Source organism: Aristolochia californica, unplaced genomic scaffold, assembly GCF_029961685.1.
Source record: "Aristolochia californica isolate CCGP_79_NKW_82.1479 unplaced genomic scaffold, dmAriCali1.0.hap1 SCAF_1, whole genome shotgun sequence".
Taxonomy (NCBI): Eukaryota; Viridiplantae; Streptophyta; class Magnoliopsida; order Piperales; family Aristolochiaceae; genus Aristolochia; species Aristolochia californica.
Window position 1 is genome coordinate 51,977,038 of NW_027181770.1, and position 17,952 is coordinate 51,994,989.

At 42.1% G+C, this 17,952-nt stretch overlaps 1 protein-coding gene across 2 annotated transcripts; it reads right to left on the reverse strand.

Moving 5' to 3' along the window:
* Positions 1-2,111: 2,111 nt before the first annotated feature.
* On the reverse strand, positions 2,112-7,334 carry LOC137950396 (auxin response factor 18-like). Of its 2 annotated transcripts, none has more exons than XM_068796843.1 (5): positions 6,341-7,334; positions 5,997-6,115; positions 4,613-5,838; positions 2,643-3,508; positions 2,112-2,444 (listed from the first exon to the last, which is right to left on the reverse strand). In XM_068796843.1, the coding sequence occupies exons 3-5, from the start codon at positions 5,735-5,737 to the stop codon at positions 2,375-2,377; spliced, it is 2,061 nt and encodes a 686-aa protein (XP_068652944.1). In that variant the 5' UTR covers positions 5,738-5,838; positions 5,997-6,115; positions 6,341-7,334; the 3' UTR covers positions 2,112-2,374. The 2 variants fall into 2 exon arrangements, with proteins under 2 accessions (XP_068652944.1, XP_068652952.1); XM_068796851.1 differs by having other exon boundaries at positions 5,997-6,109; positions 6,341-6,355.
* Between the last annotated feature and the right edge of the window lie 10,618 nt (positions 7,335-17,952).

The window sequence follows — 17,952 nt, forward strand, 5'->3', positions numbered from 1 at the left end:
GAAGATGAAATGGCGTCGAGGATTCCTCTATATCAGGACACAAATACCCTTAAAAATAATGGAAATTTCTGTCTTTGGACGGTTTCCTGTATGGAACCATCCTGCTCAACCGCTTATGTTAATGGAAGTGAATACCAATGTAAATAAGAGAAAGGTTGTATTGTATTTGCACCTTGTAATATCAATAGAATTCAGTAATCTCTGTACTGATCATCTTTGAATGGCCGTCATATTGAATCGTTTGGAGTTTGGTCACAAGGGGAAGGGACCGCATGGCCCTTTTTTCTGCTGAAGCATTGCAATGATTGAACGATGAGACTCTGCCAATTGCTGGAGCCACATGTTGAGGTCAAAGATTGAAGACGAAGAATGGTTTGGTGCAGTGTTCAGCTACGAAGTAGGTAGCTAAATTTTATCTTGTCAAAGTAGGTGGTTTAGATCGAAATTTCACCATATCATTTCTACAAACATGTTTTGGCCCATTTGTATTCTCAATTGGATATTAAGAATGCGTGTTTAATTTTGATTAAGACATCTAAACTTAGGACATAAATATTTATTTTCTTATGTGCGTAAAAAAATTGGTCTAAATTTTAAAATATTTATCATCCATTCAACCCAAAATAAATATTTAATCATTTATCACATAATAAAAACATTATCTATAGTAGGATACTGGAATATACCTACAGTACTAGTCTGACATGTGAAGCCAAACCACTGTTTTTACGTCCCTGTCGGGCCTTATCCGGTCTGCTGCCGTCCCTGTCCCTTCCTCTCCAAATCTGAATCACGGGCACGTGTCCCGGATACATCACTCGTGTGTCGGTGGAGATCTGTCCTGCGTTCAGCCGCGGCCCCACCCCCCGTAAAAAAATAAAAATAAAAATAAAAATAAAAATAAAAATAAAAATAAAAATAAAAATAAAATAAAAGTATGGGTCGGAAAAGCCACATTCTTCATTCATTTCATTTTCTTTTCGAGATTTGGAAACCCGAGAATTTGAAGTCCCCAGAATCAAACTCACGGGCACGAGTCGACACGTGAGAGACCGGCATTTGGGTTTGACGGGGGGCTTGTGAGTCACGAGTTTGCTTAGTTTAAGCGATCATGGGAATCAGTGAAATCAGGAAAAAAAATGACTTTTTATATTATAATAAATAAAAAAAGCGAATTAAATGCAAACCAGGCCTATCCTAACAGCGAAAGGGCATACTGGCGAAGTGGGACCGGGCAACAAAGATTTCGGCCAGGGCGCGTCCTACGAGACGGAGGTGGACCCTCACCTGCAATCAATCTTCACGTGCTCCCTCCCAGTTCGGCGGACGCGAATGTTGCGCCGTGCGGGGGGTCGGGCCAGACGTTGACCAGAGACCCACGCACGAACAATAACGAACAAAGGCGCAGGAGCCGAGGCCGTGTTTAATTTTAGGACGGTTAATATCGTGACGAAAAACTAGGAGCTGTAATGGGTCAAACGGTGGTGATCGTGACTCAGGAAAAAACTCCATCCACTGGGGTTCCTTTTTCTTTAAATCTCTCTCTCCTTCCATTATTTTAGCCGCTTCTGTCTCGCTCTCTTACTATCTCAAACACGGTTTTAAGGATCCCAAAGTCATGGGGAAGAGGGAGATAGCGTCATTTCCCAAAGTCATGACGTCATCTCGACTTGGTTTTCGTTTTCTTTGACTTTCCCTTTAGTAGAACCCGGCAGTTTTTTCGCCTCGTCGCCTGTATTTGAACGTACTTTGCTCCTTCGTGTTACCGAGAGACGACACTCTTTCCCTCACCTTTTTTTTTCCTTTTTTTTTCTGCACCGCCGAGACGGACACGGTTGCGGAAGACCAGACAGAAAGTTTGATAGAGTACAGCAGAAGCGAGATGGGTGTCATCGTTGAGATTGGATTCTTTTCATACCAAAGCTGATTCGGTCACGAACGCCGACGCTCCCTGATAATTCCTACTTGCATGGAGGGAACAACATTTACGGCCTCCAATAAAGGCCACCTTTTAATCGTCAGATATTGCTAACACACAAACTTGTCTTTAAAATACCATTTATTGTGGAAAGAAAGAAAAGAACCCAGAAGAGATTCATAACAAGCTTGGCATTGTAAAAAATTTCCAATTCACAGATGACAGTCTACTACATTCTCAATTCCATCCAGAGACTTTTGGATCCATTATGACAGGATATATAATAAAAGAAGAGAGAGAAAGGGTTAAAACTCCACCATTTTGAAAGATAACTTGTATTTTCCGATGTGGACTACCTTTAAAGAACCAAAAATGGATCAAAGAAAGGAAGTAGGATTAAACAAAAGATTTTCCTTGTTCAACTGTACATTTATCGAGAGAGAAACTATCCCTCTTCTACCTGCCTATGTTATCACTGCCTGAATCCATCAGAATTGTCAATCTTCTAGCCGTTTTCATGAATTCACTGCAACATAAACCCCACCCCACCCCCAAAAAACAAAAGAAAGACAAGAACGGTTAGGCCAATAATCAAATGAGGGGAAAAAAATTTTAGGAGGCAAACTCATCAAGAGAGTCAGCCCCCCATCCCATGGAGTATTGCTCCTTAAAAAATTAAAAAAAAAAAAAATCACATGCCATTCAAAATATCCAAAATGCTCACCTGAATGGTTCATCTCCTGTATGCTTTAATGCGCCTGTCGCATCTCTGTACAAGACATGGTTCAGCATCTCTGATTTCTCTATTCCAAACATGTGTGCCAACCTTCTGTACAGCTCTTCATACGAACCAAGCATGGAGAGGTCAAGAGTTCGTCCCACATCTTCTGATTCCATGAACACCTTACAGTGTCCGGTCTCCAGTCCTAGCTCACTTGTCCTTCGATCTTTGTACCACGGAAAACCTTCACCAGATGAGTTGTCTGGTTGTCCATCAGATGAGATGTTTGTTGTTTTGTCCGGGTTTCCATCTGAGGAACTATTTCCGGAATTGCTTAGCGATATCTGCTGCTCGGTAAGGATGGGCTGGCCAAAGAGAAGGAACTGTGGGGCCTTTGCATCTGATTTCTTCACACTCTGTGCAGAATTCCCAATTGTGAGCAAGCAAGAGACATTATCAGGGATGTTATGAGTGCTTCCTGAAATAGTAATTCTGGAAGGTAGAGCAGAGTGGCTTTGATCGAGGCGCTGGAAGCTGCCTGGAAACAGACCCGACTGCAGTTTGCTGAGGTGGAGATCTGATAAAGATATACCGAATTGAGCATGCCTGGCTCCCTGTATGCCTGCAGGAGTGTTGTCAGAAAGACAACACAAGGGGCTGCTGGGCCCAAGGGGGTGATGATTGCCCGAAAAGTTCGGTGCTGGAAATTGGCCATCGAGGGGGAAATCGGGGTGTTGTGGGAGCCGCAATTTTTTCCTCGGAGGTGAGAAAGGTGTCAGATGGATAGTTGGCATGTTGGAGACCAATTCAACCAGCCATGGGCTGACACGCTTTACATTCTGTAGCAGATCTGGTTCATCCCATGTTACCTGATACACAGCATTTTAGCAAAAGAATGAGGATGAGGAACAGAAAATTTTCAATATCAAAGACTAGACTCTCTCGTCTCATAAACTAGAATTTTCAATCCACATGACCCATTGCCAAGCGACAAAGGATTACCAAAATCTTCCAGTGGAATTTATAAAGTTTGCACTCCAGCATGTATCGTGCTGCCTGAGGTTAAAGAAACTCCTTATGAATACTCCAGGATCTAGCTGCTACAGCATATAGGGTATTTGCAAGCAATTACCTTAGGGTTTCGGTTTGCTCTGTAGCAATTGGCATGCTTGGGTTTGGCTTCAAAGTGAGTTTAATCTAGAGAAAACTCTAGAGAAAACTCTAAGCAGCACAAATTGCTGCACTAAATCTCACTGTCATTTTCCACTAGAGACTTGCATAAAGAATTGAAAAGCCATTTAGTCCTACAGGCACAACATTATATTTGCACAAAAGACTCTTCAAGTTTTTCAGCTTCTTGATAGTTCATAGAATTTTTATGATTGATCAAATACCTAAAACGTAATAGAAAATAAAGTACATTTAGCATTAGCACTAAAGTTAAAACATAATTTTAAATTTTATTTGAGATAACCAAAGTTATGCATATAACAGAAATTGTGTGACCACGTATATCAAACCTAGACACTAAATTTCCTCAAGATTTTCATCTAACAGATAACCCTACGCTGGTTCAATCCTTGATTCCAGAGTAGATGAATATAATTTGAGTAACAAGGTTATAATAATATGCATTTCCTGTCTTCATGCAGAATTCACATAAAGAAAAATAGTAGAAACCACATCCAACTTTAATAACATCAAATTGATAAATATTAAAGGTACTAAAGCATGCATCTAAGTGGTCTCATTAGCAGAGACAACAGCATTCACATATATACAGGAAAAGACGGCCCTTAGTAGCCTTCAGCAATACAGAGTTTAGTGTCTGAATCCAAACTATAAACAATTTAGCTGAGGTGCATGGCACAAGAATCTGAAAATGCAATAAGCGAGTTAATCTCATGAATCACCCACATAATCATGTCATTTATGTTTTGATAACTAGGATATTTTGAACACGAAGCTAATACCTGAAGAAGCCTCCACGGTGAATTAGGCCAACGGGCAGGATCTGCAACTTGAACGGAAGATATGGTTCCCATAAACCAGCTGATCCTTGAAGAATCCTCAGTTTCGAAAGCCATCTTAAATCTCATTCCTGAACACCATTGAATCCGCATAGCTTGTCTCATAGCAGCTGCCTTCACACAGAACTCTGGTGTGCTAGCTCGAGGGTAGTAGACAACCTCAAAAGGTTGTCCATTTGCAGCAAGTGTTGCAGCCTCAATAACCGATTCTGGTCTCACCCTTGCTCTTCCCCTCAAACCCCCACCAGCATTCATGTTCCCACTGCTTCCATTCCTCATCAGCTTATTCTCATCTTCTCTTAGGAACACTGAGAATCCTCCGTATGGGGAGACACAGTTCCCGGTGACTGCATTCCAGCCTGAGGGTGATTCAGGCCCATCACCAACCCCTCTCTTTGCTCGTCGGATTCCAACACAGAGATCCCCATTCTCTGTTCTCAAAAAAACAATGGAATCCCCCGCAACGAGCTTCTTTTGATTAACAAAAGTGCTCCAACCAGTTGTTAGTAGATGCCGACGTGGTGTCCCTCTGTAGATGTGCCTAAATTTCCAAATCTCACCGTGAACATCCTTAGCAAGAACAGTCTGTACTGGTGGATCAGCAGAGTAGTCCAAACGGGGAAAAATAGTCTCTGCACAGTAACGAGGGACTGAAAACCCCCCACCATTATTTGCATCAGATTGGGTCAGTGTCTTGGCAAATGAAGCAGGTTTCTCTGGAACATCGGATCCGTTAGTGCCAAGCCCATTATCATCTTCGTTGTAATCAGGTTCATTACTCCTAACAGGAACCAATCTGATCTTTGCATAAACTTCATCGGTTTCAGGGTCTGCCATGTATTTCACAACCGCAACCCTGCAGAGTATAAGAGCCGGAATTCTTGGACAGTTGCTAAAGTCGACGGTCCCATGGGCATGCTCCGCCTGCCCCTGCGGGAAGTAGTAGACCTTGGAATTCACAGGCGGCATTTGAACCATCCCTCCAGCGCAGGCATGCCAGAGTTGAGAATCCAAGCATTTCTCAGGCTCCTTCATGGATTCTTTGCACGGATCACCAAAAGTCATCATCTCAGATTTGAAAGATCACAGATTTTACAATGATCGAGAAAATCAAGGACGCAAAGCATAAAAAAGTAACTTCTCTCTTTTTATCTGTTACTGTAATATTCCTGTAAGAGAACAGAGACTATGGACATCAGGGAAGAAGCCCAAAGGAGAATATTAAAACACAAAAAAGAAAATGAAAGGTCACTTCTATACAACTTTTAAAAAACAAAAACTCCAAGCCAATTAACCGAAAGATAAGAACAGAAGCAAAAGCTCTTGCCTTCCTCTAAAGCCCCTTTCTGTCCGTCTCTGCCAAAAGATTCCTTCTATCTTGAAAATAAGAAACAATCATAGAAAAGTTCAGTTCTGAAAGACACCCACTTCCCTTTCCTTCTGTCCCTGTCCAACGAAATACCATAATCAATCGGACATTCATCGATTTCTATAGAGACAAGTCCGGCGATATCACGCGTGTATACAGAATAGAAGAAGAAGAAGAAGAAGAAGAAGAAAGAAAGAAAGAAAGAAAGAAAGAAAGGAAAAAAAAAAAAAAACTCAATTAACAGAATGAAATTGGCACTAAGAAAGAGAAAGAGGCAAGCAGCTGCAGATATCCAAGCTTACAGGATATTCCAGCTTGAACGAACCAAAATAGCTACTGGCTACGAGAAAACAGTATGCCTTCGATACACATAGTAGTGACGGAACCACCACACACGTTGTTCAAGCATCCTGAGACCTTTGAAAGCCTTCGGAAACCCAATGAAAATATATTCTTGGCAGAATTCTTTAACCTCATGATAATCACAACCCAAAAACTCAGAAACTTGACATACAGCGCGGATTTCAAACCCTAACCTCAATTTTTCTTCCCCTCCCTCTACCCAAGGCAAAATTCATCACCTACTACCGACGAAGCCCTAAAATTTGTGGACGAGGGAAAGTTAAAACCGTTCTTGAAGTCTCTCTTTATCACTGAAGTTAATCAGCAAAGCAAACGACCTCGGTAATCCTCCTTGAAACAACGACTTGTACTATCCGCTACGGCTTTCCTAATATTTCAGCAGTATTTCAGGAGGAGACGCATATAGTTAAAATCCTCTGCTTTTATGAAGCCTTCTTCTTTCCGCCTTTCTCCCTCGGAACTTCAGAAACAGGAGGCCAACGACCTTCCAAGCAGCAGTCTTTTCTTTACGCCCAACTAGAAAGAAGCGTCACAACTAAGCCGAGAAAATATCTGAAAATCGACTCGAATTTTTCCGGTTGACGAACAAAAGTATCTCATTATCAACTTCTTGTTCAACTCGTAGTAATTAGAGTGATTACGAACCGGAAAAATCCGCAGTCAAGTCAGATTCCGCACAACTCCTTCAAAGGAGAAGGGGAAGGAGAAATCAGAGGAAAATTTAAAATTGAAGGAGAGTGCAGGGACAGTGGAAGTTGTGGAGGCAAAATTCGGCGTGGATGGCCTGAAATCGGGCAGGCAAGGGAGCAAGAGGTTTTGAAAAGCTTCGAGTAGAAAAAAAGACAAAGCTAAAGCTAAGATCGGACTCTCTCTCTCTCTCTCTGGTTTTCATTCTTATCTCTTTTTTCTCTCTCTCAGATCTGAGAAACTCCCCCTCTCCCTCTTCCCTCTTCCCTCTTCCCTCCCTCGCCAGAAGACAACAAAAGTCTCAAAAAGAGCCATTGCATAATTAAAAAAAAAAAAAAAAAAGTCCGAGAGAATTTCTTAAACGGAAAAACAAATCGTGAAAGTGATCAATTTTACTTTTAATTAAGACCTAATGGAGTGAGGAGTGAGAGAGTACTCCAGTGACAGACGGCAAAGCACAGCCTAATCCACCGCTTCTCGTCTCGCGCGAAAATATCGATATCTCTTCTTCGACGACTCCCTCAGTAAATCAACGGCTGAAGGGTTTAGGAGTGATTTATTTTCTGGGTTTGATCTCGGTTGTCCAACGTGCAAGTAGGTAGACGTCTAATGTCATGTGAGCTGAGCAAAAATGCAATTTTTCTTTCTTTCAATGATGCCCACATGAGAAATCGTTCAATTTTCAAAAACGCCATCTTCGTGTCTTCGACGCTTCTCCCTGTCCCCACCCACTCCATTGTCCTTGTCATGTTTTTTCCCTTTTTTTTTAATTTTTTTTTTAAATATCACGAAATTAACATTTCTCTCTCTCTCGCTTATATTCCGAAGCACGGAAGCTGCGGGGAGAGAGAGAGCGAGGAGAGAGCGCGATTTCGGATTACAATAGGGAAACGTCGTCGCGGTTGTCGTTAGCGATTCGGCCCCCGTGCGCGTGGCGCTTTCGGTTGGCCGATATTTTGGTTCGAGTAGAGTCGATTTAGCGTGAGAATTTATCTACAGGGAAGAGAACAAAAAACAGGAGGAATTTTCTGAACGGCAAAAAGAAAAAAGAGAGTTAACCGTCGTCAACTAGACCGCTAACCCTAGTTTACTCGTGAGTCATCAGCAGAGACCTGTAAAACTAACCCTGGTTAGTTAACCCACAAGTAATTCGAGTCAACAAAATTTGTCGTGTGGCGTGGTCCCGATTTTTTGGTCGGGCAACGAGATTTTCTGCGGTGACGTTCGCCTTTTCACTTGCCACTGTCCTCGAGTTCAGGACGAGAGACAAACTGAGAAACTCGTCGAACATCTACCCCCACTTTTCCATATAATTACGGAAAAAATGCCATCCCTTTAGGAATGCACGGAGCAGTAAGGAATGCCGGCGAGAGTTTTAAAGTGCGGCGGTGCGAGGAGGAGGAGGAGGTGAAGCGGGGGTAAGAGCGAGGAATGAGATGGGGTCCAGGGGGGGGCAGGGAAGCAACTTCGTTCAAAGCATTAAATCAAGGAGAAAAACAAAAAGGTGTGGGTGGCAATGCGACAAGGATGTGATGGGGTGGCGTCGAGTGCGGGAGTAAGACACATTTAAAGAGGCTTCGTGTGGATTTTGACCGGCTGATCTTTTTTAACTACTCTTCTTAACAAGGCGGTGGCGCATATGATGATGATATGGACCTCCGCTTCTGCCGTTAACAGAGTCAGTCGTTGCCAGCGTATCATGGATGGGATTTGTCAAAGAAATGCCCACCGTCGCAGCAGCTGCTTTAGACGACAGTCAAGTAGTAGTTTAGTCGGATTAAAAAGCGTTCATCTTTTACCCAACTCTGGAGGCGGCGACGAAACGACGCTCCCCGCTCTCCGCTCCCGGCAGTTGTTTTACTTCTCAGTCGTCTTCTCGGAGATGGAATCTCACTCTGTTTGCAGGGGATTTTGGCATTGGAAAGCTTCAATGCCGCAGGGTCGCTGTCTACGGTTGGTGAACGACGTGACACAAACGAGTGCCCAGTTAAATGAGTTTGTACTTGAACAAAGGCGAGAGGCGGTCGGGAGAGGGGTCCGTCTCGTACTGAAAGAGACTCATCGAATTTGAAGCCTGTTTTTGTTATACGTGCAAGTAATATATTTGCTCCTTAGTCATGGAAGGAACTCCTCCCTCATTTAAGTCGAGTGGGAGAAGTGCCAGTTTCTGGGTTTGTTCTTCTGCCATTTAATCTCCAACCCTTTCTCGCACGCCACCAGCAGAGAAGGGAAACGGGACTGACGATGCCTGAATCCATGACACAATTAACAGAAACTGAGAAAATAGACAGTGAACAAATATAAAAACAGAAAGAGGGGATTCTTCAGAAATCAATTCAAGTAGGGATGGGAGTTGCTATCCAGGAAGGAAAGGTAAGGGGAAGTAGGAATGGAGAAAGTGACGAGTGCGGATCATCTTCAATTCTGGGACCGCATACCAGACAACTTTACAACTTGGACAACCATTTAATTCAAAAGATTACTCATCAAATGTGCTCGTCGTTTTCTCCCTCTTTCTGATCTTCTCCTAACCTCGATTCCTCCTTTCCCTTCATCCCCCAAGAAATGGCCTCTCTGCAAGTGGAAGAAGCTCTTGACTTCGTGTTGTCCTCCTCTCTACCTTCTGCGGTCCTGCAACTAACGGTACCCCTCCAGCACCTATAAAGCTAATCTAATTTCTCTGGAAGGGTCGAGCTTGTTTAGGGGGAGTAACGCGTTCTGATGAGTTACTACCCAGACCATCAAATTCGTAGGGATGATATTTGGGAATGCTACCGAGTACCGATAACATGGTTCAGAGTACAACAATGAAAAGAAGACCTGATAATGGCGTTCGGCACTACTGTATAAACTAAAAAGGCCCATCAGCAATTGAATTGGTCGTCGGAGAATGTTCAAATTTACAACAAAATTGAATGAAGCCATCGCTTTTTTCTACCATTACTGATGTTTTAAGTTTCAGCTTTAGAAGAATGCGCATTTATAATGAAATGCAGACAAAAAGTGTTGAAGGCAACTAGCCAGAGTCTCCGTGAAACGCGTTAAAGGATTTTAATGGCGGTGATAGTACGTTGATAATGAAACAATGGGATTCATCTGATCGGTGACAACGATTTGGTGAAGAATGTTTGATGAGGGGTAGCTGTAAAAGCAGTAAAAGGGCATTAGCTGCTTCATGATTCAGGACCAGTTCTGCTCGTATCTCCTCTCTTTCTAGTCATTTTCAACCGCGTAAAGCCATTTTTTTTCATTTGTTTACCCTGTTCTTCTTCAAATTAGCATCAGTTTAGTTTCATTTTTGTTCTGGGGCGTTCTTGACGAAATTGGAATGTGAAAACAAGGGAATACAAAGACGTTTTTGTCTGAACGAGTAACTCCGAAATGAGAAGTAATGGAATGTAGTTTCAGTGGATCATCAACCTTCGCTTTTGAGTTCAACAACCGTTTCTCATAAAAACGAAGATAATTTTCTAAAGTGGCTCCCGCTCATTGATTCCACAATACTTTCTTGCTGAAACTTCAATTTTCGGACACATGGCTCTAGATTTCTTCCATTTGAATCCTTCAATTTACTACTTTTTAACAGTTCACCACCGATACGGGTGATAAGCGTAATTTTGGGAGCGATCAAGGTTCATGTTTGTTACCCCCGACCACCTGACGTAGCCAACGCACCCTGCTTTCGCGGCGATTACTTTTGACCGTTAAAAACTGATTTTTAATCGGCGATTAATCGGCAAACCATTGCGACTGACAGGCCCGTCGCTTTTGCTGCCTCTCCTACGTGGCTCCTTAACGGCGTAACCAACCAACCCTTACGACGAAGAGTGCAACCGGGCTCGAAAGTGAAGGAGCGTAGGCGCAGGTCAAGGCTACACGACTAGCGTGCGCGTAGCGTGTAACCTTTCGTTTCACTACTGATGTACGTCTTTTCTTTTACTTTTGCCCTTTTCATCGTCCGTCTCCCGCAAGCGGCCAGCGAGAATCTCCATTGCTCGCACGCAAGTTGACAGCTACCGGACAACCGGGATGGCAACCGTAGCCGTACACATTGACTGTTTCATGACGTGGTTCGTAGATTACTTTACACGTGTCTGCTCGATGAAAGGATGACGTCATTCCGTCGCTGTCTCGGGTATATTATCTCGTCGGTGAAGTTGATGGGACGTGGCGTGGCGTGGCTTGGCTCCTGGGGCCCACTAGCGTGGCCTCGAATCTCTGTCGTTCCGACTTCTGTTCGTTCTCCTAGTAACGGCGGCAGAGTGGAAACTTGGAAAGCTGTCTCGAGTTGACTCCGTTGTACCTAGGTGAGTTAGAAGCCTGTTCCCGAGTTTCATCGCCTGAGTCGAACGAGTCGGGGTTACGAACGGCCATTTTTCACCTTTCCGGAAGTGAAAAAAAAAAAAAAAACACACACGAAGCAAAGGGAATGTTACAGAGATTAGATGATCGACAGTTATATTCTGGTGTCGTTTGGACCGGAGTCTGGACTGCAGATTGCATGCTCGCTGTTGCTTAGATGCCTAACCAACGCGGAAGGGGACAATTTTAGGAGTCAAATCGATCCCGGGACGGCCTTGCAGCAGAATTTACAAGGAGCATTGTCTGGTACCTGTTTATTTTTTTACCTTCTTCCCCGAACGACTCCGAATCTTCAGTAATCGGAATTTTTGTAAAACGAAAATGGTTAACAACATCACATCATCAGGATGCCATTACAAAACAACAAATGAAGAGGGACAGACGGAAATTGGGAACTTCCTACTTGACTCTAATGACCGGGATTATCAGAAAGAAAGCGCGTATATATCTCTAAAGATCATTGCGAAAACGACATCTTGGGAAGAATTTAGAATCGGTTTGGGAGTTTGATGAGAAAAAAACAACGTAACATATTAGCTTAGATTTAGATTGGTGGGCTGGCAATAAAAAAAACCATCGGCGAAGACAGGCATCGGATATGGTGGGATCTTGGAGTGAGTCGTTGGAGATGCCATTGTAGATCCACATGTCAATAGCAGCTTGGTTGAGACGTGAAATCAGACCTTAGCTTATAAGGGTCGGTTGCTTCACAGCGCAAAACTGCAACAGTGCGATACCATCTGAAACATCACATTCCGTGGCAGTTGTTACTAGCCAGCCGCTCAATAATGAAGCTATGATTGAGATACCCATCCGGGTGAGGCGGAGAGCCACCCACCAGTGGCCCTTCGTCCCTTCCACCTCACCGCAATTCTCAATTCTCTGGAACAGACATTACAGGCTCATAGACAGTTTCACGTTCGTAGACACCCGAGTGATCATGTGAGGTGTTGTTGATAAACCAGAAACCACAGAGTGGTTTTGATGCTCGATATTTGGTTTCTTAACTGAATGTTTGTCTGTGACAATCTGGATGGACACTGATCAAGCGTCTTGTCCAAGTTGACAAGGGTGAAGGGAACAGGAGGGTCCTCCGACGGGAATGCGTGTCAATGGAGCCCAATACGTGGTGGTAATATGCTGCTGCCATTCATTACCAGCCTCCTAATTATTCAAATGTCCACTAGTGAGTACACTTGAGCGAGTGCGACAGCACCTTGAGAAGCCCCTTCGCCTTGGGGATCAGGTGGGTCAGGTGCTAAGGAAATCATGAAGGCTTTTACTAGGCGCAGTAACTGGAAGAAGGCAGCGGAGGAATCTGGAATCAGAAATGGAAAAGGGATTTCCTGCCGTTCGGGATATTAGTATCCTAGTGTTGGGCATCGCATGTGACCGGCAATGTTCCAAGTTCCAACACCTATTATGAGTGCTTTCGAAGGATGTCGGACCCCTTTTCGGCGACTTCCACTCTCAAACACTACTGCTGCAAGCCTGCATCTAATGTTTTAACCAGTCTTTCTGCTTATAAAATTCAGAAAGGAAAGAGCAGAAAAGGGTTAGTTCAGACTACAGAGGTCAAGGTACCGCAATGCTGTTGCTGCTGCTTCAACACGTGATCCGAGGATCCACATGGAATTCCCACAGGTACGGGTCACTGGTAAGCCATTTGGTTTGAGGAAACGGAAAGACCCAACAAGATCAAAATATGCATATATTAACTAATCTTTCTGGGCGTTATACGTGCAATATTCAATTGAAATTAGGACCAAAACCTTGGGTTTCAGAGTAAACTAAGCGAAGAGAGATAAGAGGTAGCTGATGAGGTTCCGATTCATTATTCTTGACACTGGAAACAGAGCGTGAAGCTGGTGATTGAATAAACAATATAGCCTGCAACTCACATTTAAGAGACAAAACCCAACCATTGACCAAACAGTTAAAGCTTTCAGCTTTCAAAGAATCAACATGTGGCACATGCTTTGAAGGCCCCCGCCCCCGGTTAAGATATTACCGATTAACAATCTGTTTGTTAAGAAGAGAGAAACGACCCGACTGACTCACATGCGCCTATTGAATTTCGCTGTCCCTTCCACACAAAACCCAGAAACTAGAGCAACTAATACGGTCCTTTACTTGCCACAATGAACAAAGATGTCGACGACTGTTCACTTGACCGTGATAATTTAGTCGGTGGATAGGATCCATGCGTTGGGACTGCACAAGTGTTGTCTTCATGGATTTCAGTGAGCAATTTCTACAAATACTTTTCGAGGTTTGTGTATCCTTCACACTCAACTCTGGATTTTTTAAACTCCTCCCCTCGCTCTTCTCCCATACAAACACGGCAATTGGGTTGCTTTGTTTTCTGCACCAGAGATGCCGGACTGCCATGAAAGTCCAGGGAGGATGCAGTGAGCATAAATGAGGGAAAAAAGAAAAGAAAAGAAAAAGGGTTCGTTGCAGTTGTCTCCCACAGTGATCCAATCCTTGACCACCAACTAAGATTCCGGTTGAGGGCAGGGCCCCCGTGCATTGAATAAACACGTGTTTACAGGTCACTGGCTTCCGCTTTTTCAGCGTCTCGGGGGCCATTGCCGGCGCAACCGCGAGCCTTGTTTTTGTATTCTAGGGGCAGCCGTCCAAGACGCTGTTGCAGAAATACATGCAAAACGGATACTGGGCCACACCATCTGAAACTCTTCTGCGAGGGCAAAAAATTTCCTTTCTCGTCGCATCTCCATTGACAACAGACAGTAAGGCCCATGCGACAGCGCGTTTTTCTTATTTTCTTTTTTTGAAAAGTCGTGTGAGGAAGAGGAGAGAGATCTAAACGAAATTTACGTATAAAGGAATTTGTGAGTGAGTGTGGATCCCTCGAAATGATTTTGTTTTTGAAGACAGGTTCGTCGAGACAACCCACTTTGCTGTAGTGGCTTTGGTCGCCATGCGAGTTTGGGATTCTGGACTGACATGATTGGATTCCTCTCCCCATTTTACAATTATGAATCAACAGTTTACAGTTTCCCTATCTCATGCACACTAGATTCTCCTCCAACATTACTGAAACATGAGTATTGGTATAGTTCTTTTGACGTGACAGGTCTATCGGAGTAATGAAAAACCTTCTTATTTGGATTATAGAAATTATTATATACATAATTAGGTTATCCATATTAATATGTTCTTTCAAATTAAGCTATTTATTAATAAGTAGAGGTCCTTTCTTGCACTTACCGAAGAAGAGATTCTACATTACAAAACTATCCAGCTTTGTGTTTTTGAAAAGGGAATCATCGGATAATGTCAAAGTTAGAGACTTACAAATATATTTTGTTAAAAGATGTAACCCGAATATACTGGCAATGATGTGAAATATCTTTATTTCTTGATCATTTCTTCTCTTCTTAGGATAAAGGGCATTGATATAATTTTGTAAGATGTTCAATATTATAAATATATGTTGAGGGGGAGGATTAGGCACGTCACCTAACCCTAATCCTTCTTCCCTCCTCTCACTCGATCATCTCCTCTTTCTCTCTTCCTCTTGTAACTCTCTTCACTCTAAACTAGCTCGGTTATTACTCACTACATGGGATTCTAAATCTATTATGGTATTAGAACATTAGGTTTAGGATCCCATAGTTATGATGCTCATGATCAAGGTCTTTTAATCTTCTTGGTGGAATAGAGGTGTTAATCAAAGGATCAATCTTGAGTTCTCTTTTGCTCGATGAAAGATACGTACTTCTCCTTATAATTTCATTTTTTAAAAATGGTTGTTGGTGTATGACTCAGAAAGTTGGAGTTTTTTTAGCATTCTTGGCTAATTTTTTTTCGAAATTATTGTTCTATATATGATAACTTCAGCCTAGAAGTTGATTCGTTGATATGATCTCTTCATGCTCTCTTCAAAGTTGGCATAAAATTGTTTATGACTACGGAATTATGGATATTATTGCTTGAAGCCATGCTCGATTATTGATGATTTCATGAGATTATGATGCAATTCACGAGGCTATACATGCGTGAATAAAAGTTATCAAGGTTCATTGTTTTGATGATAATTTGATAAGTTGAAGAAGATTGCTTTTGTTTGAACTCGTGAGAGTTTTTTATTTTAAGTGTTGAAGGTATTCTTTTGTTTGTAAAGAATAAGCTTTTTTCTTCTCATGGATAGTATCCCACGTGAGAAAGAGGATGGATTGACTTACCGCAAAAAATCAAGAAAAAAGGGAAGCAAAGGCTGGTGTTTATGAAATGGTGGCTGGTGCCAAAACCTTAGAAGGAAAGCTTCCTTCTTAAAGAAATCTCTAGCCTATTCGAAATCCTCTTCTTTGGAATATTTACTAATTGCCTTGCTTAATTCTCTCCTTGCCTAAAATAATTAAGGCTAGTCAAGATTGAGATTCTTTGATGAAGTCTAAGACACTAAAGGAAGATTTCTTTTTTTATTTTTGGAAGTGGCTTATTTAGAGAAAGATCTTCCATGATTTGATTTATTGATTTAATTATTTCTTAAGTAAGAAAGACATGTGGCGTATTTATTTGATCTCTGCCAACATGTAGTCTCCTTATTTAGTGCATTATTAGTTGATTAATACCAAAATTATTTGGGTTAACAAACGTTTGGGTTGGCTCTTCCCTCTTTTCTCTAGTTGGTTCTCATAAATTCAACTCATTTGGTTTGGTTTGGTTCTCCCTCCCTTGAGTTGGTTTATTGACTGGGTTCAAGGTGCTTTACTTACTTTGATAAAGAGGTGATTTAATGCATAATTAAGGTTTGGTAAGTCTTATTTTTCCCTCCTCTTCAAATTCAGTTATTGTGCCTTGAATACATCACTCTTCTTATTGTATAACTGGAGTGTATCTTTGATTTGATTCGTGATGGCTGAAGATCAAATGAGAAGTAAGATTGATCTTCTCAAAATTACCACTATACCCTTGAGAGGGTTGTCCAATTACTTGAGTTGGTCACAGTCGGTTAAGAGGTTTCTCATTATACGAGACCTCTTAGGACATCTAACCATGCCAACTCCACCTATTGATAAGGAGGACAACTCCTATATTAAGTGGTTGAAGAATGATACATTGGTGATTACCTAGCTCATAAATAACATGGAGGAGCATGTAGCCAATAATGTGGTTCACCTGGAGATAACCAAACAGATATGGGCCACCTGTGTCAAATTGTACTCAAGTACAGAGAATCTGCATAAATTATATGATGTTGTTCACAACATGTTGAATACAAAGCTAAGAGAAAATCTACATGAGTTATTGGCATGTTTTGGGGGGACAGATATAGAAGAGGAAAATTGTTTAGACCTACTCAATTGATATATCGGTTCAAGAAATGTAGCGAGAAGCCTTAGCAGGTGCTATTTGTTTAGAAAATATCAAGTCATACCTTGAGGTGGCCAAAACTCAACCTCTTAGCTCCTCTGCACTGCCATTATGCGATGACACAAGTGCCACATTACTTCGGATACTAGACCCTTCTTCCACCTCTCAAACTGAGGTGTCATTTGCTATGGACTCGGATAATAAGGGTATACCTTCTACCAGCAGAGGGTGCGGTAGAAATTATAGAGGAGACCGAGCAAGAGGTGGTAGAACTAGATCTAATCCTTCGAGGTCTGATAATCTGGTATGCACTCATTATGGTGGACAAACCATTTGGTGGATATCTGTTGGAAGCTTCATGGCAAACTAGACTGTGTCACTGCCAACCAGGCCTCGATTCACAAAGAGAAAATGAAGACAAATCTAAGTTAAAAAAAGGCAAGAAGACTATAACCGATTATGATTATGAATTATTTCAAAGAATGAAGACTTTGATGGTATCTTCTCCTGCATCTTCTACTACTGTTGTTGCCACTACTACATTTGGTATGATCTCTGCCACTTCCTCCTCTTCATCTTGGATAAGTTACTTAGGGGCCTCCGAGCATCTCATAGGTAATAAGAGTCTATTACATTTCATATCTCCATGTTAACCTGACAAGTTTGTTACCATAGCCAACGGATCTCAAATCAAAGTTCTTGGGAAGGGATCCTCCTTTGTAACACCCACACTTTCGCTTATTGATGTCTTATTTTTCCCCATAGTTTCCCTTAAGTTTATTCTCTGTTAGCCAGTTAACAAAATTGTTTAATTACTCCATCACCTTCTTACCTTTTTCTTGTATTTTCCTGGATCTGACAATGAAGTAGGTGATTGGCGGAGGCCATGAACAAAGGGGCCTTTATTGCTTGGACTTGTGTTTGGTGACTGCAGTTTCCACTTCTCTAACATATGCAAGATTATGACACAACCTGTTTAGACATTCCTCAACAACGACGCTTCAATAATTATTTCCTTTTTTGAGAACTTTGTCTAGTTTAAACTGTGAAGTTTGTCAGTTGAACAAACACTAGGGGGCAACATATTCTCTTCGAGCTGAACTTAAAGGTGTTGCTCATTTTTCATTAATTCACTTGGATGTATGGGGACCAGTGAGTG

What these genes read in the sequence shown, in the direction of transcription:
- LOC137950396 (XM_068796843.1), bottom strand. Translation starts at nt 5,737, where the DNA reads ATGATGACTTTTGGTGATCCGTGCAAAGAATCCATGAAGGAGCCTGAG. An exon ending in CACCGTGGAGGCTTCTTCAG is followed by an intron (nt 3,509 to 4,612) that starts GTATTAGCTTCG and finishes GCTGTGTATCAG; the next exon opens with GTAACATGGGATGAACCAGA. An exon ending in ACAGGAGATGAACCATTCAG is followed by an intron (nt 2,445 to 2,642) that starts GTGAGCATTTTG and finishes TTTATGTTGCAG; the next exon opens with TGAATTCATGAAAACGGCTA.